Below are 23,852 nucleotides of genomic sequence, written 5' to 3' on the forward strand. Positions count from 1 at the left end.
AAAGATCTACCAAGTACAAACCCATGTTCTTTTTTTTTTCATTATTGATGTGCTCTTTATATTATGTCATACAGCCCTCATCAGACTGCATAGAACCATGTGTAACCACACAACAGTGGAAGTTTAATGTGACAAACAATAAGAGCCAAAACTTGAAAAATTAAAATTGCTGTGTACTGAATTCATTCTTTCCTACTAGTGTGTGTGTGTGTGTGTGTGTGTGATCAGCAGAACAGCAGTAGCATCTTTTAACATTAATCTTCCCTATTGGCATGAGTTGGACAGCTCGACAGACTCTGACATATCAGAGGACTGCATCATATTCCGATGTCTGCTTTCACATTGTTTCTACAGCTGGATGCACTTCCTAAGGCCAGCCACTTTTCAGAGCGTACTGGGTGATTTTTTTTTTGTGGCACCAACATTAATGAGGTTGCCATGTGGCTTACAAGATCACAAATCTCTTCAAATGAGTGGGACTACAGCATAGTAGTCCCACTTGTGCAATGAAAGTATGTTCATGTCTCCTAGTCTTCATATTGCATATTCATAGTGAACAAACCTCACTGTCATACAAGTAATGTCATTTGTTTGCAATCTTCTGTGAAAACATGTCTAGCCATTGTGCTGTTTGTCTTGATGATAGGAAGAGCATCTGGCCATAGGAAAGTCTTCTTATTTTTTCACTGCCCACAAGGGGCTACACACAGAGGGGACAAACAAGGACAGACAAACGAATTAAGTCGATTATATCGACCCCAGTGCGTAACAGGTACTTATTTATTCGACCCCGAAAGGATGAAAGGCAAAGTTGACCTCGACGTAATTTGAACTCAGAACGTAGCGGCAGACGAAATATCGCTAAGCATTTCCCCCGGCGTGCTAACATTTCTGCCAGCTCGCCGCCTTAAAATCTGCTCCAACAAATTTTGCATGACCCATGCAAGCATGGAAAAGTGGACATTAAAACAACGAGGATGTTGATGATGAAATCAACGACATACACAGAAACTCTAGACATTTGATATTAAAATTCTAAATGATGGTTTCAAAGACAAGGATAACAAAACAAGCTAAAAAACAAACAAATGAAAAAGCCACATGATACTGCTTTTATCAACCTCAAACAACAGTTTTGTTAAACCTTAATTCACACAAAATACTTTATGGCACCTTGTCAAAAGCTATCAAAAAACACAAAAGTAAAGGTTATTTATATTTTTCTTATGTACTTTTCAACAAACTTCTTTTGCAACAATCTAACAAAGAATATAACATCTGTTTGTTTCAATTCTACTCTGAACTAGCTTGGGGCCATGACACTCCAATTTCTCATAATTTAATCACCCAGACACTGCTGCTCTATAAGCAAAAGCAGAACCTGGAAAAGAGATTAAATGTCATAAACAGACTTAGGATATCAAGTTGCATATTGTATGCTGCCATCGTTGTCATCATCATCATCATCATCATAACCATTGTCTTCCCCATCATCATCGTTTTCATCATCATCTTCATCACTGTCATTATTGTAGTTTTTGTTGTCGTCCAATCATCATCATATTAAATATCCACTTTTCTTATCCTTGCAAGGGACAGATAGATTTTGTTGAGGCAGATTTTTTTACATTCAGGGTGTTCTTCCCGTTACCAGCCCCCATTTATTTCCAAGCAAGGCTAATACTCCCACTTGGTCATATATGTTTTCCCAGAAGAGATTACATAAAAATGCCTGGCCATGGAGAAATATTACCTTGCTTACAAATATCGAATTATGTTGTAAAAGCTAAATAAAAGTGTAGTTGCCCTTGTATACAAGCTTGTCCCTGGCAACCCTCTTCAGCTGAGCATTCCTAATCTTGTGGGCTTGTAAGTGCTGGTGCCATGTAAAAAAACACCTGAGCCAGTGTTGCGTAAAAACACCCAGTACTACGCGCCTTCACTAGTCAGTTAAGGTGAGACAGTGTCATGTGACAATTTGCTGGGGCTGCCTGCTGGAGCCTATGCAGCAGGTATTTAAAGGGAAAAATTTGACAAGACAGTCAGTCACCGGCTGACACTCACTGACGATACATCGAAGAGGCCAGAGAACAGAAGTAAGAAGACATGCACCCAACACCAGAGCTGAAGACACCTCCGAAAGGGGGGGCCCTGCCACGTCAAAACAGTAGAGGAGTAGGGGCCGAAACCGGACGTGGTTCCTCCTGATGATGTCTTGAGCTAACTGGATCCTATAAAGGAGCTGTTGTGGTAGCAGACCATGAAACACAGTTGTAATTCCTCCTGGAAAGTGGTTGGCATTAGGAAGGATAACCAGCCATAGAAACCATGCCAAAACAGGCATGGAGCTTGAACAGCGTATTTCAACAGAAATATGGTAACGAAGAGGGTTAACCTTTTTGAGACTGCCTCTGGTTCTGACACCAACTCCTTGTTTCAAAGTGATTTAAATGATTTAAATTAAAATCTTCCATCAAAAACTTCATGTTAATTTATGTTCCAAATGCTAGCTTAACAATGACAAAGATATTTTACTCTTTTACTTGTTTCAGTCAGTTGACTGTGGCCATGCTGGAGCACTGCCTTTAGTCGAGCACATCGACCCCAGGACTTATTCTTTGTAAGCCTAGTACTTATTCTATCGGTCTCTTTTGCCGAACCGCTAAGTTACGGGGACGTAAACACACCGGCATCGGTTGTCATGTGATGTTGGGGGGACAAACACAGACACACATACACATATATACGACAGGCTTCTTTCAGTTTCCGTCTGCCAAATCCAGTCACAAGGCTTTGGTCGGCCCAAGGCTATAGTAGAAGACACTTGCCCAAGGTACCGCGCAGTGGGACTGAACCCGGAACCATGTGGTTGGTAAGCAAGCTACTTACCACACAGCCACTCCTAAATTCATTTAAATAAAGGCAGAGTGTTTTGACAGAAATATAACAAAAGTGTTAAAAACTGAATTGTACTTTTAAACAACATATCTGGGGTTGAAGTTCTGAAGCTTCTGAAAAATTTGATGTAACTCTAAATTGCCATTATCATAGAGTTGCAGAATTGTAATATGGTATAATGGGTTAAAAGAAATCCAGATTTTTATGTTTGTTATTTTTCAATGAAGTGTAATGGAAACAGTCTGAGACCCCCTTCGGTCATGACACTGACCATGGGATTGCACCTAGGACGTTACTCTCCCAGGCACAAGTCCGGGCAAGGTTATTTATGGAAGACCAACAGTCGCCCATGCATACCGGCCTCCCCTCTCCATGCCACCAGTGTTATCCAAGGGAAAGGCAAGGGCCGATACAGCTTGGCACCTGTGACATCGCAACTCATTTCTACAGCTGACTGAACTGGAGCAACGTGAAATAAAGTGTCTTGCTCAAGAACACAACACGCAGCCCGGTCCGGGATTCGAGCTCACAACCTCACGATCGTAAGCTCACGCTCTAACCACTTAGCCATGCACCTTCACAATGGAAACAGTAATAATACAAAGAAAAAGTTTAAAATATTTTAAAAGAGCATCTGATGGTTTGGCAGTCTTAGAGTCAAGTAATTATGTTTTGGCAGTTTAACCTTTTTGACGCCAATTTGCCTGAGACCAGCCCCTAGCTCTATGATAAAACTTCCTGTTTTAAAGTGGTCTAAATTAATATCGTCCATCAGAATTTCGTGTTAATTTATACCTCACATTACCAGCTTGGTAAGGACAAAGTTATTTTATGGAATTTATCAATACTTTCAAAAATTATTGAAACAAAGGCAATATTTCTCAACAGAAAGATGGTAACAAAGGGTTAGGTAGCACAAGTGATTAGAACTATTGGAACCCTTGTAAAAGACGGAAGCTACCAATTTTTTTTTTTTTACTGCATTCCTGGAGGCTATGTATTTAACAGCTATATCCAGTGCCATGTTGCAGGAAGACAAAAATTAAAAAAAAACTAAAAACAAAAATATTTCCATTTAAAAAATATTCATAGCTACTTAGTACGTTTGAGAAAAATCAATAAACTTTTTACATTAGAACTGTTTTTAAAAGACATTTCTAAATAACTATTTAGCAAACTGGTTTTATATTCTAAATGAAGACACAGATAATGTTTTGGTTTTGCAAATTAAGATATTTTTGAAAAGTACAACTTAAAGAAGCATTTCAAACTGTAAAGAGATATTAGTTGAGAATAGAGTAAACATACATCAAACATATTGTATAATCAAAAAAAAAAAAAAATAAATAATAATAATAATAATAATAAGAGTATAAGTACAGGCATAACTGTGTAGGTAAAAGAGTGCATTGAGATGTTAGCTGAGTGACTGGATTCAAAATGATAGGAAAGTGGTATGCTGGCAGAATCGTTAGCACGCCGGGCGAAATGCTTAGCGGTATTTCGTCTGCCGTTATGTTCTGAGTTCAAATTCTGCCGAGGTCGACTTTGCCTTTCATCCTTTCAGGGTCAATAAATTAAGTACCAGTTACGCACTGGGGTTGATGTAATCGACTTAATCCGTGTGTCTGTCCTTGTTTGTCCCCTCTGTGTTTAGCCCCTTGTGGGTAGTAAAGAAATAGGTATGAATATGAACCAGAGGCTGTGATGGAAAATAAGAATTACAGGATTTTGCAGGGTTTTCCATTAAGAATGATCACATGATGGTGTCCAAGGATGGTCACAGCCTTTGGGCTGGAACAATAGAGGACGTACTATTTAATCAAGGATACCAGATACCAAGAGAAACAGTTTAAGGTCATAGACTTTGCAATACTATAAAATGATAGAGTGGACGCCAAAGAAATTGACCAAACCAGAGAGATGCAGAGATTATTGAAGACCAAGACAATAATTATTACTTTGGTAACTGATGCATTTGGCACAACTCTCAGACTGCTGCCAAACAGGCAGAAAAATATCGAGATAGAAACTTGCATTGTAAACCTGCAGGAAAAGTGCAATTCTTTATTTTGTAAGGATCCTAAGAAAGATTCATGAGTTTTGAAGAGATTTGTTGTCACCAAACTTCACATTCCTTCTAACTAATATAGCATGTAATAATAATAATAATAATAACAATAATAATAATAAGTTATCATGTACATTGTTTTGTCTTGGTATAAAAGATGGGCTACAGCAAATATTCTGCTCAATACCACAGATTTGCTTGTCAGTTGTTTGACCGTAACCAGTTGAGCATGTCCCTTAGTGGCTGACGATATGTGCATCTCTGATCACGAGCAGAAGTAGTGAGGGAGCATCATAGCCATGTGTTGAGAGGGATTCTTTGGGGTTTGAATAATTCACCTCTGGAAACATGGGTGGTTCTTTCAACATCCTTAAACAACCCTTATTCAGGGACCTTTTGAGCGAGATGGGCTACTCAACCTGAAGAAAATTCTAACTGGGCCCCACCTGCAAGGTCATGTGCTGTTTATCTTGATATGAGATCACCATGTCGCGCACATATGGTTGTGATGCATGTGCCTGGTGTACCCTTATCAGACGGGTAGTCATGATGGGTATATTGGGCTTTGTATATTTTACCCCAGTGTCACTTTGATGGCATGCACTGCTCTCTCACTCAATAATAATAATAATAACAATAATAATAATAAAAATAACAATAATAATAATAATAATAATAACAATAATAATCCTTTCTACTATAAGCACAAAGCCTCAAATTTTGGGGCAAGGAGTTAGATGATTAGATCAATTCCAGGGCTCAACTAGTACTTATTTTATTGACCCTGAAAGAATGAAAGGTAAAGCCGGCCTTGGCAGAATTTGAACTCAGAATGTAAAAAGCTGGAAGAAATGCAGCTAAGCAATTCATTTAACACACTAACGATTCTGCCAGCTCACTGCCTTAATAATAATAATAATAATAATAATAATATAATACTATCTAATGAACAATAAAGCTGTAATTTGGTAAATGACATATTTTTTTCCTCTACTGGCATGGCAAGAATGGTTCAGAGAACATTTAGCTATTTTAGCAATAAATAGTTTGGTGCAAATACAGTTATAGATTGATGTACTTCCCTCACCCTGCCCCCCATCATTAACCATTCAACAATGAAAATGGAATTGCACTTATTTTCAGCTCAGCTAATAAATATTTTTATCTCTTTTTTTACTTTTTTAACCCTTGTGATACCAAAACACCTGAACCAGCTCTAGTAACAAAATTTTTTGTTATAAAAATATTCGTATTCAAATTAAAAATTTCCATAACAATTTTAAGTGGGATCATTTTGTTAACTTACATTCCAAACAGCAGCTGAATCATGGAATGGAAAAGTTAATTAGTTAACCAAATTCCTCAAATTCTTGATTATTTTTCACAATTCAAACACAGTATATTTTGTTAGAAATATGGTTATAAAACGGTCGAGCTAGTGGATTGGCAGAATTAACAGCATCAGATCAAATACATTGTGATACTTACTCATGTCTTTTACACCCCGAGTTGGAATCCTACTGAAGTTAGCTGGTTTCTTTTATTCCTCTAGGGTGCATAAAATAAGCACTGCGCAATTCCTAGAGTTGATTGAATTGGCTGTTTCATCCTCCAGATAGTTGTGGCTTTGTGCCAAAGTTTGAAATCAATATTCCTTCATTAGGGGCAAAGAATAGCTACAGCGAGATTTGAACTGATTTTTTTTATTATATCTTACAACAGAATTAAGAATAAAGTAAGACATTCTCAAGGACAGCACTTTGAGCAGTCTCTTTTGATTGGAGGTAGTTCTCATGTAATAAGAACAATATGCTAAGTTGATCCTGTTACACTATGTTCCTGTTAAAGTGGAGAATGGGTTAAATGTCATATCTGCCAGATTCCTTGCTAAAGCAGTAATGAACAATATATGCAGGTAAAGAAGACGAAATATAAAAATTAGACAACTGATCATATTACAGCTTTGTAGCCAAGTGTATTTATGTCCCAAAGGCGGCAAGCTGGCAGAATTGTTAGCACACCGGGCAAAATGCTTAGCGGTATTTCTTCTGCCGTTACGTTCTGAGTTCAAATTCTGCCGAGGTTGACTTTGTCTTTCATCCTTTTGGGGTCGATTAAGTACCACTTACGCACTGGGGTCGATATAATTGACTTAATCCATGTGTCTGTCCTTGTTTGTCCTCTCTGTGTTTAGCCCCTTGTGGGTAGTAAAGAAATAGGTATCCATGTCCCATTGTTAATGGTGTCCCCCATAGCTGCTGTTTATTTTTGTTTTAAATTGCAACAAAACAAAACAAAATAAAAAAACGATTTCCCAATGAAATGAGCATGTGACGAACCCAGCACTTCTTGTGAATGAGCAAAGCCTAAATTCGTTACAGTTGAAGAAATTATTGATGATATTTATTCTTCAGATGAAGAGTTTACATTTACACTAGCAATGAGAGTGATTCAGACAATCAAACTGGTGAAAGTAATAAAGAAAGTAATGAGTCGAGTGAACAAATACATTAGTTGAGTGAGATAGGCCTATTATTGTTATTCTCCTGAATTTTTTTTTGTGATTCTGTCCATAAGTTTGGTTAACAAATATAGTAGTTGAGTGAGAGATAGGCTTATTATTGTTATTCTCCTGAATATTTTTGTGTTTCTGTCCATTAGTTTGCCTGGAATCATTACTCTTCCGCTGTATAAACAACTACTTATTTTTTTTCCTTATCACCCCAGGTGGAGGACAAAGCAAGACACAAGGGCCCAGGTCTGAGAGGGTTAATCTTTTTCAATTAACCGAGAAAAATAATTAAGAATTTAGAGGAATTTGGTAAAACAACCAGCTATTTCATTCCATGATTTCAGCTGGTATTTGGAGCATAACATTATGACCTAACAAAATTATTATGCAAGCTTTTAATTTAAATATGAATCCTTCAAAACTAGAGTTTTGTTTCATAGAACCAGAACTAGTCTCACTTGTGTTGGTATCAAAAGGGAAGAAAAAAATGCAACTTAATTTCACAAACTAAAAATGGAATAGTAACTAAATGGTAAAGAATTCTGCACTGAAAGTTTGCCCAAACTTCATGAAAAATATAGAAAACCTGCCTGCAAGAGTAAGGAAATTTTGACTCTAAGACATTTGTCGATGCTACTCAGCAACAGTTTTCTCACAGTCTGCACAAATATTTATTTAAAGGAGAACCATACGGTTAGTTACCTTTGTGCTAATTGATTATACATATTTATAATTTATAGATATTTTCAGTCAGAAATCAGCAGCTAAATTCCATTAAGCAGACAAAAATCAGATTTAAGAAAATATAAAAATAAAACAACAACAACAACAACAATAATAATAATAAACAAAAATCATTAATTCTGTAGTAATGTCTTAAGCAAATAAAAAGCATAGAAAATTGCATAATAACTTATTTATATGTGCAGACATAATGGAAAAAAAAACATTAAGAGGAAATAATTTATTCAAATTTTTACATGTAATGGAAAAGATCTGGCGACACATTGACTTGAAAAATTGTCTGTTGTTACTTCATATTCTAAACTTTAACCTCAGTAAAATTACTGAGTATCTCTTTGCTTCACAGACCTAGTTGTGTTCATCAACTGTGGCACAACTTAGAGCATGAATGCTATCTCTGATCAGAGGACACCATCGATCATTGAAACTATTTAAGATGACATAGCATAATGGACAATAATCGTCATCGTTGTTGTTGTTGTCGTTGCTTTCATTTAACATCCAATTTTTTCATGTTGGCATGAGTTGGACAGTTTGACAAGAAGCAGTGAGCCAAAGAGCTGCACCAAGCTCCAGTGTCTTGCTTTGCCATGGCTTCCTGCCTAATGCTAACTACTTCAATGAAATTTCATTAAACCGAAATCTAACACAAACAAAATACACTCCTCCCCATTGACACCCCAAGCTGTTTGAAGACACACATTGGCTGAAACAGTCTGGATACGATCACTAAAGTCAAGTAGTACTTCACATCTCTAGTAATACAGAAGTGGCTGTGTGGTAAGTAGCTTGTTTACCAGCCACATGGTTCCAGGCTCAGTCCCACTGCGTGGCACCTTGGGCAAGTGTCTTCTACTATAGCCTCGGGCCGACCAAAGCCTTGTGAGTGGATTTGGTAGACGGAAACTGAAAGAAGCCCGTCGTATATATGTATATATATATATATATGCGTGTGTGTGTTTGTCCCCCTAGCATTGCTTGACAACTGATGCTGGTGTGTTTATGTCCCCGTTACTTAGCGGTTCGGCAAAAGAGACCGATAGAATAAGTACTGGGCTTACAAAAGAATAAGTCCCGGGGTCGAGTTGCTCGATTAAAGGCGGTGCTCCAGCATGGCCTCAGTCAAATGACTGAAACGAGTAAAGAGTAAAGAGTATCTAAAAATACAAAAACAGAACTATAGCAACGCCACAGCCTTGGCCTGGAACACATAAAAGAATAAAGGAACTACACTTACCCGTATCAGCATCTGAGGCATAAACAGCAATTGCAGAGGTTCCGATTGTTGCATTTTCATAGATGGCAGTGGTATAAGAGCTTGGACTGAATATAGGCCCATTGTCATTAACATCTTTGATGTTCATGTAAATAGTTACCACAGAACTTTTAGGAACTGGCCCATGATCTCTTGCACTCACTAGAAGAGTGTATAATTGAACCTGAAAGAAATAAAATATAATTCAGAGTAAGAATTTTAGCATTGCTTATCTTTTATTTGTTTCAGTCATTATCCTGCAGCCAAGCTAAGGCACCACCTTGAAGAATTTTTAGTTGATTGGATTAACCCAGAACTTATTTTTTGTTAAGGCTGGTACTTATTCTATTAGTCTCTTTTGCAGAACTGTTAAGTTACAGTGACATAAACACAGCCAAAATCAGTTGACAAGTGGTGTGTATGGGGAGGAGAATGCAGTGAGATGAACCTAGAACCATGTGGTTGAGAAGAAAGCTTCTTACCACATAGCCATGCCTGTGTCTTATAAAAAAAATTAACTTATTTTTTAGTTTTGTTCAATGCACGTTCTTCAATGCTAGCATGGGCTTAGTTGGGAAAAAAACCCGAGACAGAATTTTTTGGCTGGATGCTCTTCCTGATGCCAACCCATATCTGTTTTTCAAGTAAGAGATTTTATTCAATCCAGAGCAATTTGAAGGCACAGAGCCAGTGGATGATTTGTTGACAGGAAATGCTAACAAACACCATTAATTGTAGTCATTGTATGTAGCTAAAGCTCAGTGTAGTTTTGTAAACATTCACACAGATATACACACATGGTGGGCTTCTTTCAATTTTCACCAACTGAAATCTCTCACAAGCCTAAAGAAGAAGACACCTGCCCAAGATCCAGTGCAACGGGACTGAGACCACACCTATGTTGTTGACAAATTCCTAAACCATATCTTCTCCATTATTGACTATTTACAAACACAGTATGGAAACTAAAAAAATTCAGTATACCAAATTATATCATATTATATAAACACACATATGTTATACAAATATAAACAATATATATAACGTATTTGTGCGTGTATTCTTGCTTTAGAAAAGTCTGGTGAATATAATCCAAGATTTGAGTAAAATGGCATAGGTATTGAGCTGACTGTAGTTTTTAGCTTCATTACACATAATCGGGTTCCACTTAGCTTAACTATTCCACTGAGAAAATTGCAACTTTTAGCTAGTAAAAAAAAAAGGAAAAAAGCCAAAAGAAAAAAAAACAAAACAAAATAAAAGCTTGCATATTGGTGTGAATTTGACAACTGTTATAAATTCTTTATATAAAAACACCAGGGGAGCTGAAACGAAATTGTTACATAAAGCATATTTATCTATTTAAAACATATTCAGTGTTACTGTGCAATGAAGTTATTGACCAAATGGTCTGGGAATTAGAACGCCTCTCACTCCAATATGTAAATCAGATTGTCCACCCATAGGTTAAGCAGCAATTTTTGCGCTTATTTTAGGATTTTATGGTTTTCTTAGCCACAGGCATAGCTGTGTGGTTGAAATGTTTGCCTCTCAACCTAGTAGTGGGTTTGAGTTCAGATTCACTGCACACTGTCTTCAGGAAATGTCTACTAATGTTCTACTACAGCACCAAGCCAACCAAATTCTTGTGAGTGGAATTGATTGACAGAAGCTGGAAGAGGGCCATTGTATAAATATGTATAGACCCCCTTCGGTCATGAATGACAATGGGACTGCACCAAGGAAGTTCCTCTCTGAAGTACAAGTCTGGGCAAGGTTGTTTATCGAAGAGCAGCAGTCGACCATGCATACCAACTTACCCTCTCCACACCCCTAATGTTATCCAAGGGACAGGCAAAGGCCGATACTACTTGGCACCAGTGACTTTGCAATTCATTTCTACAGCTGAGTGAACTGGAGCATGGGGCCAGTTGGGCGGTACTGGCAATGACCTTGTTCGAATCTTTTACACATGCCACTGGCACAGGTGCCAGTAAGGTGATGCTGGTAATGATCATGTTCGAATGATGTCTTTTACGTGCCACCGGCACGGAGGCCAGATAGCCGCTCTGGCAATGATCATGCTCGGATGGTGCTCTTAACGCCCTACTAGCACGGGGCTTGAGTGCCAGTAATGCGACGCTGGCAACGATCACACTCGAATGGTGCCGTTTAAGTGCCACATAATTCTATAAAGTGTATCATTATTATAATAATTAAAAAAAAAACAAAACTGCAGGCATGGTTGTATGGTTAAGAAACTTGTTTTGCAATCACGTTTTGCAATCACGTTTTCAGGTTCTGTCCTACTGGGCAGCATCTTGGGACAAGCCCTGGGTTGACCAATGCTTTACGACTAAATTTGGTCAATGGAAACTGTATGGAAGTCTATTGTATATATGTGTGTCTTTGTATCTGTGTTTGTCCCCCACCATTGCTTCACGACCAGTGCTGGTTTGTTTGCATTACCATGACTAAGTTCGGCAAAAGAGCTCAACAGAATATCAGACATAAAAAAATCCCCCAAAATGATGTAGTGGGGGCAGAAAGCAATACCCCAGCATTGTCATCTAATGATTGAAACAAATAAGAGATAAAAGATAGTGTATATATATAAATCCTAATATTAGTATATAATTAGAACAGTATATAATGGTGGTGGTGAGGGGATATACATATTCTATAACGTATCATTATCATCATCATTTTAATGTCTGTTTCCCCATGCTTGTATGGGTTGAATGGAGTTTGTTGTGGCATATTTTCTATGACCTGACACCCTTCCTGTTGCCAACCTTCACCTGTTCCCAAGCAAGATAATATTTCCTTGTGGCCAGACATGTTTTTGCAGACCACTGGACATGAATGACAGTGACTCTCATTTATTATTTTCATGTGATGTCAAGATATGGAGATGCAAATACTTGCTGACACACACACACATACACCACAGGCTTCTTTCAGTTTCTTATTTCTTTACTGCCCACAAGGGGCTAAACATAGAGGGGACAAACAAGGACAGACAAACAGATTAAGTCGATTACATCGACCCCAGTGCGTAACTGGTACTTAATTTATCGACTCCGAAGGAGTGAAAGGCAAAGGTGACCTCGGCGGAATTTGAACTCAGAACGTAACAACAGACAAAATACCTATATCTTTACTGTCCACAAGGGGCTACACACAAAGGGGACAAACAAGGACAGACAAAGGGATTAAATCGATTATATTGACCCCAGTGCGTAACTGGTACTTAATTTATTGACCCCCGAAAGGATGAAAGGCAAAGTCGACCTCAGCAGAATTTGAACTCAGAATGTAACGACAGACGAAATACAGCTAAGCATTTTGCCCGGCGTGCTAACGTTTCTGCTAGTTTGCCACCTTCTTTCAGTTTCTGGCAAAACAAATTTACTCACAAGGCTTTGATTGGCCTAGCACTGTAATTAAAAAAACACTTGCCCAAGGTGTTATACAGTAGGGCTGAAACCAGAACCATGTGGTTGGAAAGCAAACTTTTTAGCCATACTGTACCTATATGAGCTGATAATATTTAAAAGATTGAGAATGAGGTAATTCAGCAAACAAAATAAATAAAATTATTGCACTTGAACAAGCACCTTATGCAATGTTTATTACTGAAGTGAAAAAATTAATTCTAAATACGGAGATATATATTCAGCCTTGCTCTAAAATAACTTTTGGTTTATATATCTCTGGAGGGAATATGTGGGCTTGACAACTGAAAGATTACAATTTTATTCAGCTCCAGTGCAGTCAGGGCCACTTAAACTTTCTCGCAATCAGATTAGATTCCCTCATGGGGTTATAACCACAAAATTATTTTACGGCAGCAAAAGATAAATACATATTAATACTAACTTTATTTCTGGTTAACCTTGCAACAAACATACATTTACACTTAAATAAATTTGTACACACACATACAAACAGTGCTTCTGTGTGCGCGTGTGTGTATGTATATGTATATGTATACCAGCATTGCCTTACTGGCACCTGTGCCATTGGCATGTGTAAAAAAAAAAAAAAAAAAAAAAAATCGAGTGAGGTTGTTGCCAGTGCCACCTACTGGCCCCCGTGCTGGTGGTACGTAAAAGCACCCACTATACTCTTGGAGTGGTTGGCGTTAGGAAGGGTATCCAGCTGTAGAAACTCTGCCAGATCAAGATTGGAGCCTGGTGCAGCCATCTGGTTCATCAGCCCTCAGTCAAACAGTCCAACCCATGCTAGCATGGAAAGCGGACGTTAAACGATGATGATTATGATGATGTTGATATATATGTGTGTGTGTGTTACTGTGTTGATCAGGCTCGGATGTTGTTATACATCGCTAGTCACAACGCATTTCCTTGCATTGTCGCAGCATTTGAATAGCGTCACCTGGTGACAAGGTGGGCAAGTCAACATTACCCCCTGAACAGAATGCCAATCCGTGGCAGAGTTATCCATTTACAACTGGGTAGACTGGACCAACATGAAATGAGGTGTTTTGCTAAAGAAGACAACACACCACCAGTCTGGGAATTGAAACCACAATCTGGTAATTATCAGTGCAACACTCTAACCACCAGTCCATGCACCTTCACACGCACATATATAGAAATAGAGCTGTTGTAGCCTGTACTATGCTTTCACTATCTATTTTAGATGCTTATGTTGTTGTAAGCAGACATAGACAATCTCTTGGTCCTCCCATCCATTGACTCAAGAGAAGATCAAGGATGTGCAAGTTGGAGAGAGAGGAGGATGCAATGACAGTTGATGAGTTCAAATCCTGCTATATCATGGCATCTGACGTGGCTTTTTAAACCAGACAATGTTTTAGAAAGACACCTACATAAATTGCATATCTGATTTGAACCACCAAGAGCTGCAGACCTCCTGGCATACATTGCACTCAAAGGTGTGCACAGACATATAGGCAGAATAGTTGGTGGAGGTTCATTTATATATATATGTATTATATATATATATATATATATATATTATATATATATATACATACATACACACACACACACACACACACACACATAAATATATCTATTTATCTATATATATACACATATATACATACACACATATATATACATATATACATACACACATATACATATATACATACACACATATACATATATACATACTCACATATACATACACACATACATATATACATACACACATATATATATATATATACATACACACACACATATATATGCAAATATATATATATATACATACATATATACATAAAAATATATATATACATATATACATACATACATATTCTTTATGATTCTGTAAATACACACACACACATATATATATATGTATACACACACACACACACATACATATTCTTTATGATTCTGTAAATATACACACACACACACACACACACATATATATATACACACACACACATACATACATATTCTTTATGATTCTGTAAATACACACACACACACACACACACATATATATATGTATACACACACACACACATACATACATATTCTTTATGATTCTGTAAATACACACACACACACACACATATATATATATGTATACACAAACATATTCTTTATGATTCTGATTAGCCATAGCTCTAGCAATAACCATATGCTAAACCTCAATATACTTATCCTTCACAAACACATCATTCAAATGGTCCTGAGGAAGCTTTAAACTGTCACACTGGCACTCAGCTCCAAAAGTACAATTCCTCATAGCAGAAACAACTGTATGGTAAAGAAAATGATTACATAACACTTGTTCTGTCATTCATTAACACACACACACACACACACACACACGTGTGTGTGTATGTATGTGTATATAATTTAAGTGTAAAGCTACATAACTCACATAGGGGTCAAGGTTTTTGTGTTTCATATGTTCAGATACAGCACATGAAACATTTGGTATTTGAACCACTAAGTTTTATTGCTAAATAGGAAAAATATATGCTTTATATTTTAATATATTGAGTTATATTTCACCTGTTTGTACTACTACTTTGTAGAAATGAAGAAGAATGAAGATTATGAAGTCTAGGAAAAAAAAAATACTTATAGAATTCCAATCACATAAATGTTTTGATCTGAACTGAATCAGTTCACTGTGGCACCAAATTTCAAATCAAACTGTTTTAATTTTAATGCAACATCTCAAATTAAATTTCCTGCAGACAAGTACAACAAAGGAATTGCCTACAAAATATTGGTGACATAGTAACAAATAAGCGCTAGCTATCTTCATTTATTTACCAAATTGACTAACAGACTTCTGCTGTAGAGATGTTAGTGAAGATTAGTGAACAGGTTACTGATTTCAAGACTGACAGAAGAATTTAATACTGACAAATAATCATTTGTAATTTAGGCATGCAGCAAGCCAGTTTAAGGAGAGGGGTTTAGTTGAGTACATTGGCTTGAGTACTTGGTGGCTGGTATTTCATTTTATGGAAGGATGAAAGTAAAGTTGCCCTCAAAATGTAAAATGGTGGAACAAATATCATAGTTGCTATTCCACTGCCTAAATACTGATAAATAATGATTACCGTAAATCCGCATTTTTCCCCCAAAATTTAAAGGTCAAAATCCCTAGTGCGTACTATATACGAGGTTAAAAATGAAAATATTTCTAAGCAATGTTCGAGTCTCTATTTGCTGTCCGGCAATGTTTATTCAGACGCATTTTGTGATGTCGGGCTTGAAAATACCTTAAGCTAAGCCTGAAAGCAATGATGTCATAAAAGAATCATCCATAACTTGCAGTAAGCAACATTTATTAAACGTTATTACTGTTATTTCTTTATTTTCTGCAAATAAAATGCACAAAAAAGCTACACGTTTGCATTATGTTATATATACAATAATAATAAAGGATGTTATCGTATACATTTTTACAAACCAAGGACGTTGTATAGACCTTGACTCAAGTTAGTGAGGGGGTGCATATCATACACAAGGTTTAGGTTTTTCAGAGGTACAGCTCCCTAAAAATCCCCTGTGTATTATTCTCAAGGGCAGACTATACTTGAGGATTTATGGTATGTGAGTGCCTGTGTTTATTATAGGTCAACATGACACTTTAAAAATGCAGTATCTGTTCTAACACAGGGCTTCAGATCAAATCTAATGACAGAAATACAAAATGGAAATTTCTTTATCTTTTCTCTTTAACTTGTTTTAGATATTGGACTGCAGTCATGCTGGGACACTACCCTCAAGGACTGTCGAAGTATAATCATACAAATCCTATCATCCCCGGTTCTTATTTTTTCTATCAGTTTCTTTTGCTGAATGTAAACAAACCAACATCAGTCATTAAGTGATGGGATGGGCACAAACACAAACTCAAAGACACACACACACACACACACACACACACATGAGCTTCTACCCAATTTCTGTTTACCAGCATTGGTTGGCTTGAAGCTATAGTAGAAGATACTTCTTCCAGGTGTTGTGCAATGGGACTGAACCTGAAATCACGTGGTTGTAAAGCGAGATTCATAAGCATACAGCTATGACTGTGCCAATTCATTTCTCTTTAAAATATTTACGGTGCTCAGTTCTGAGAGTTATTGTATTCTTAATTTGAAAAACTATTGTCTCCTGATGCCACTTAATTATTCAAATATTATGCATTAACAAATATATAAAACAGGAAATAAAATAATTTACAAATAAATAAATAAATAAATACATAAATAAACAAAATATAAGGCTGGATGCTGAAAATAAGCTATATTTATTTTACAAATTTCCAATAGCATTTCAATAAAAGGCTGTTTACATACCTGTTCAAAATCAAGGCTTGATTTCAGTGTAAAAGTTCCTGTTCTTGGATCAAGATCAAAAACATCCTTTCCCCAGTCTGTTAACAAATGATAGGAGACAGTTCCGTTAGGGCCATCGTCCGGATCTTGGGCAAGTATGCTGCCTATAGTTGAGTTGATTGGCAGATCTTCTAAGAGATCAAACGTATAAATGGACTTGTTAAATTTAGGGACATTATCGTTGATATCAAGTATGTTTATTTGCACCATAGCTGTAGCAGAATGGACACCATCAAATGCAGACAAATGCAGGTTGTAGCGAGGCATTCTTTCTCGATCCAAATGGTTTCGTAATGACAAGATTCCTTTGAAAATAAAAATAGGATTGATAATATAATAAAATAAAAAAGATGAAAAATACAAAAAAAAAATTGTTAAAATATACGAATTAGTCATAATATGAAATACAATTGTTTCATCATTTTCATAAGTAAACTAACATATTTTATAAATAATTTCTCTCTTGTTGTCAAGCCCTGAATTAACCCTCAGCAAGTAGACTCATGATCAAAGAGATTCCAGTTATGGCTATCCCATATTTTTTAAAGGGAATTATCATCATTCATACCCTCCTCATAATGTAATGTCTGTTTTCCATGCTGGTAGGCTTTACAGTTGGATAGAATCTGGTGAGTCACACAGCTGCATTATTTCCATGGCTGGATACCCTTCCTAATGCCAACCACTTTACAATGTGTAGTGGGTGCATTTTTTTGTGCTACCAGTACAAGTGGGGTTGCTAAGTAATTTACAAGACAGAAAGATCAAGAAAAGGAGGGAAAAATGAGAAAAGGGGAAAAAGCTGCCTTGACTAAGTGGGGATGTATCTGAGAGGATGGAGAGGAGATTTTATGTCAGGGACTAGCAGAGGTACCTTGCAATAGAGAAGTTACATGGTTACACCACATTTATATGAGGGTGGGAATATCTGGGAAAGAGGTAAGATGGTAGTAATAGGGTGCCAGAGAAAAACCCTCAAGGAGCAAGAGATGATACGAGTAGTGGATCAGAAGTAGGGATGAGAGAATGTAGGACTGTTAAGATGGCAAATTGGTAGAACCATCAGCACATCAGAAAAATGCCTTCTGAGTTCAAATCCTGCTAAGGTCAACTTTATCTTTCCCCCTTTTGGGGACTGATAAATAAAGAACTAATGTTTGTGAGTGGACTGACAGAATTGTTAGAATGCTGGTCAAGCAGTATTTATTTTGAGCTTTCTATTCTGAGCTCAAATCTTGGAGCCTACCAGCCTCTATGGAAAAGTTTGGAATCACATTCATATGCACACCTATAGCTAACTATGGCTGCTAGCTTTAGAGAAAACTATGGTAGTTATCTTGCTGGAAACAGATAATGTTTGAAGACAGTGATGAGTATGTTAAATAATGTATTCCCTCCTTATTTAAGAATATGAGATTTGAAGGAGATATAGCTGCTATTTCTAGCTGATCTAGCAACCACAAAGAAGCTCTCTAGCTGGCTAAAATTATTTGTATGTGTTTATAGTGGAGACTGTGACACAAAGGCAGCATAACAAACTATGTATTTATTTCATAAAGTAATTTATATATGGCTGTGTGATTAAGAAGTGCAGTTCACAGCCTTTGGTTCTGGGTTCAGTTCCATTGTACATCAACTTGTTTGAGTGTTGCTGCATGTATGTGTGTTTTGTGTCCCTTTGTGACATCACAGGCTAGGTATAAATGAGTGTTACCTTCATACAAATAGAGTCCTTTGGCTTACAATATTTTGTGGAAAAATGTCTGGCCGTAGGAAAACTTATCTTGCTTGGAAACAGGTGAGGTTTAGTGACAGGAAGGTCATCCAACCTAGTAAACCTGCCTCAATGAATTCCATGTCACCCATGGAAGCATGGAAAAGTGGGTGTTGAAAAGGTAATATATATATAAATATATATGTATGGATCTTTTATCTTTTACTGTGGCTATGCTGGGGCACAGCCTAGAGGAAGTTTTATTTGAATAAATAGGCCCCAGTACTTATTTTTTATTTTTTTAAACCCTAGTATCTATTCTGTTGGTCTCTTTTGCCAAACCACTAAATTACAGGGATGTAAACAAACCAACACTGGTTGCTAAAGTGTTGGTTTGTTTGTGTGTGTGTGTGTGTGTGTATGTGTGACAGGCTTCTTTCAGCTTTCGTCCACCAAATCCACTCACAAGGCTTTGGTTGACCTGGGAACTATAGAAGAAGACAATTGCCCAAGGTGCCACACAGGGGAACTGAACCTGTAACCATGTGGTTGGGAAGCAAATTTCTTACCATGCAGCCAAAGATCTTTGCAAGTCTTAAAAAAAAAAAAAAAAAAAAAAATGGAGTGGTCATTTATGAAACATTTAACTTGAAATTAATCTGAAGCAGTAGAATTTTGAGAAGAACGAGTCTTAATTTGAAAAGTATGAAGGTCAAAATATGTAAAAGCATCAGGGGCTGTGTGAAGAATGTAGGATATGGGAAACAACTCAATAACTGTGTAGGTAGTACAATTAACAGGTCATACGATGTATGGTAAAGATTCTCAGGTAAGCCGACAAGAAACCAACACTTAGCTACAAGCGAGTATCAAGCAATTACGGGAAGAAATTTAAAAGAAAACTGCTGTTTTTCTTGGCACTATTTTTTTGTTTGTTTGTTAAAATAAATAAATAAATAAATAAATGAATGAAGATGATGTACTGCATATACAAGAAATATGTGTTATGGGTAATAATGGTAGATTTTTAGCTGCTGGAGAGAATTAAGTTCAAGATGATTATTAAAGATTGGAAAAAAAAAATATTGGGTGTTAGAGGCATTAGCTATTAAATGTAAGAGAGATGACAGCTTGTATAGGTATTCAATCTGATGCATGCTGTGTAAGAAAATGGTGTGAAATAGTGTGAGTGTCTACAAGCATGAGAAGCAAGCCAAAGAAAACACACGATGAAGTAATTACATAGAAGTTCAGAAGGACAGTTATCAGAGATTTCAGCACGGTAAAAGAAAAAAAAAAAGAAGAGAAAATGAGAGAGAGAGAGAGAGAGAGAGAGAGAGAGAGAGATTGCAAACTGATGGCAACTGCGATAAGTATACGAAACCATATAGCACAGCAGACTGGTTTTTTTTTTGTGTGCGTATGTTTGAGTGTGGGTGGGTTGGTTTGAATAAAAAAAAAACAAAAAAACAAAACAAAAACAAAAACTGCATTATGAACACACACACACACACACACACACACACGTTTAGGTTCGATGGAGTGAACATGATAAATGGAACTCAATACATGAGTATGTATTCTTATAATTTTTAATTTTCAGAAAGTTACAAAAGTGACTCAAGGACTGAGAGTTTCATGCAACTTTTTGTGAGGAGTGGCTGTGTGGTAAATAGCTTGCTTACCAACCACATGGTTCCGGGTTCAGTCCCACTGCGTGGCACCTTGGGCAAGTGTCTTCTACTATAGCCTTGGGCCGACCAAAGCCTTGTAAATGGATTTGGTAGACAGAAACTGAAAGGAGCCCGTCGTATATATGTGTGTGTATGTTTGTGTGTTTGTCCCCTAAACATCACTTGACAACCAATGCTGGTATGTTTACGGCCCTGTAACTTAGTGGCTTGGCAAAAGAGACTGATAGAATAAGTATTAGGCTTATAAAGGATAAGTCCTGACGTCGCTTTGCTTGACTAAAGGCAGTGCTCCAGCATGGCCACAATCAAATGACTGAAACAAGTTAAAGACTAAAAGAATATATATATATATATATATATATATATATATACACATACATACACACACACACATACAAACACACACACTGATGGAATTTGTGGAAGATGGAGACCCAGGAAGACATGGGATGAAGTACTAATGGCTGATCTCAAGACACTGAGCCTTATGAAGGAGATAACAAAGGATTAAGATATCCAGCACCTTGCTGTACTCAAGCAGAATTGATACTGGTGCTGGAGGAACATAAAAAATACCCAGTGCACTCTATGGAGTGGTTGGCTTCAGGACGGACATCCAGCCATAGAAAGCATGCTAAAACAGACAGTGGAGCCTGGTGCTGGCCCTTGACTGACCTCACCAGCTCTGGTCACACTGCCTGACCCATGCTAGCATGAAAGCAGAAGTTAAATAATGATGATGATGAAATATATGTGAGTGTGTTTAGGTGCAGGCATAGCTGTGTGGTAAGAAGCTTGCTCCCAAGTCACATGGTCTTGGGTTCAGTTCCACTGCATGGCACCTTGGGCAAGTGTCTTCTACCATAGCCTTGGGCTGACCAAAGACTAGTGAGTGGGTTTGGTAGATGAAAACTGAAAGAAGCATGTATATATATATATATATGTGTGTGTGTGTGTGTATATGTGTGTGCATGTGTTTGTTTGTCCCCCACCATCGCTTGACAACTGGTGTTTGTGTGTTTGCATCCCCATAACCTGGTGGTTCAACAAAAGAGACTGATAGGCTTCAAAAAATAAGTACTGGGATTGATTCATTTGACTAAAAATTCAAGGAGTGCCCCAGCGTGGCCACAGTCTAATGACAGAAACAAGTAAAAGATAAGATATATATATATATATATGTAATGTGTGTGAGTGTCTGTTTATATCAGCATGTTCTGAACCACACAGATATGGCAAGGAAAAATACAATGAGGTATTTATGTCTCACTAAACTATCTCCACTTCTCCAAGCATGAGTTTCCTGACATTTGTACAGAGATTGAATAGAAAAATAAGTTTGAGAGAAAGTATTGGGGAGTGTGGGTGAGTTGATATAATCAAAATGGTCACATGATGGAACCAAGTAAATATATATGTATATATATATATATAACTGCAATTATATGTGAAGGCCACAATTTAAAGAATGAAACCAATCCAAAAACAAATTTGATTGATTATGTTATAGGCACACCAACAGCAATGATACTCAAATTATTGTAAAAGGATACCCACCTAGTGCAGTGCATATATTTAAAAATATAATTTAAGTCTTTAGAAAATTCAAGTGAATAAAGTGAAAACATTAATTTCAAAGTGATTTCTTCATTTGAATGAAAAGATAAAAATCTCAGCCTCTACACAATCGCAAAAGTGCGCTGCATTCCAAATGTAAATTTTTGTCATTGTTTTCTTTTCTTTTCTATTTTTTTCTCCCATTTTGGCCATACAACATCCTTAGCACTCAATATTAATTCCACAATCCTTGCTCTAAATCTACACTATTTCTCTATTCATTATCAAAGATTTTAAGATTTTGAAATTATGTAAAGATAAGAAACTCTTATATCTTGAAAGCAATGCGTAGAGGAATTCTGCTTACCAAAAAGAGTGTATATTCAATTTTTAATTTGATTTTGAAACGTAATAGAAAAAGGAGGGCTGGAGGGGGGATGTAAGTTACCGCTCCACAAAACAAATTGTTTATGATTATTATAAAGTAAATTTTTAATTAAATTTACTTTCAGATTATATCTGAAAGTAAAAGTGATAACTTCAAAAAGTTTTGCATTAAATACCATTATCAAGATGAAACAACATGGCTTAATATGGTGAGGAGGCGGGTGGGGGGGGGGCATTAGTTTCTTCTGCATTCTTAGTCCAATATGAATAACACAAACACACATGAATTCTACAATAAAAAATTCCTTTTAAAGTTTCACATTTTGATTGCAGTTATATATACATACTTACTCGGTTCCGTTATAACACTGTGGCCATGCTGGGGCACCATATTGATTTTATTTATTCTATAAGGCACTTTTGCTGAACTGCTAAGTTACGAAGATATAAACACACCAACACCAGTTGTCAAGCAGTGTGTGTGCAAACAGAGACATATGCACACATATACAATGGGCTTCTTTCAGTTTCCATCTACCAAATCCATTCACAATGCTTTAGTCAACCCAAGACTAGAGTAGAGGAGACTCTTGTCCAAGATGTCACACAGTGGGACTGAACCTAGAACCATTTGGTTGGGAAGCAAACTTCCTACCATACAGCCATACACACACAAACACACACATATATATATATATACACACACACATGCATATACATGTGGGTATGTATATATATATACATGTTGATAAATCAGTAGAAAATTTCTAATTTTATTTAATAAAAGGAGAAAACATGGATAAATTTTTCTCATTTGCCAAATACGTTTTTTCCCCATCAAAATGAGTTCTTATTTTTATTTTTGTTTGTTTCAAGGGTGACATATTTATATCTATTAAATGTGGAACTTTATTGCAAAATGCATTATCAATATTTTCTGAATTTAAGCAGGAAATTTTCTTACGTAACATCACTGCTAGAGTTAAGTTATATGCATGCAAGATAATGCCGGAGAAGATTTTTCACAGAAGCCATAGCCAAATAGTCAATGAACATGGTAAAATCATTTCTGATTATTTTATAAAAACGAAACAAAACAAAACAAAATGTAAAAAATAAGAAAATGATTATCTTTAAAATTGTTTAT

At 36.6% G+C, this 23,852-nt stretch overlaps 1 protein-coding gene across 1 annotated transcript in view; it reads right to left on the reverse strand.

Moving 5' to 3' along the window:
* Positions 1–23,852, reverse strand: part of LOC115218254 (cadherin-related tumor suppressor-like) — a 339,745-nt gene that overhangs the window by 53,873 nt on the left and 262,020 nt on the right. Inside the window, 2 exon segments of the mRNA XM_029788002.2 lie at positions 9,463–9,664; positions 17,315–17,658. Of these exon segments, the coding sequence (XP_029643862.2) occupies positions 9,463–9,664; positions 17,315–17,658 (546 nt within the window).

This window comes from Octopus sinensis, linkage group LG13 (assembly GCF_006345805.1).
Source record: "Octopus sinensis linkage group LG13, ASM634580v1, whole genome shotgun sequence".
Classification (NCBI taxonomy): Eukaryota; Metazoa; Mollusca; class Cephalopoda; order Octopoda; family Octopodidae; genus Octopus; species Octopus sinensis.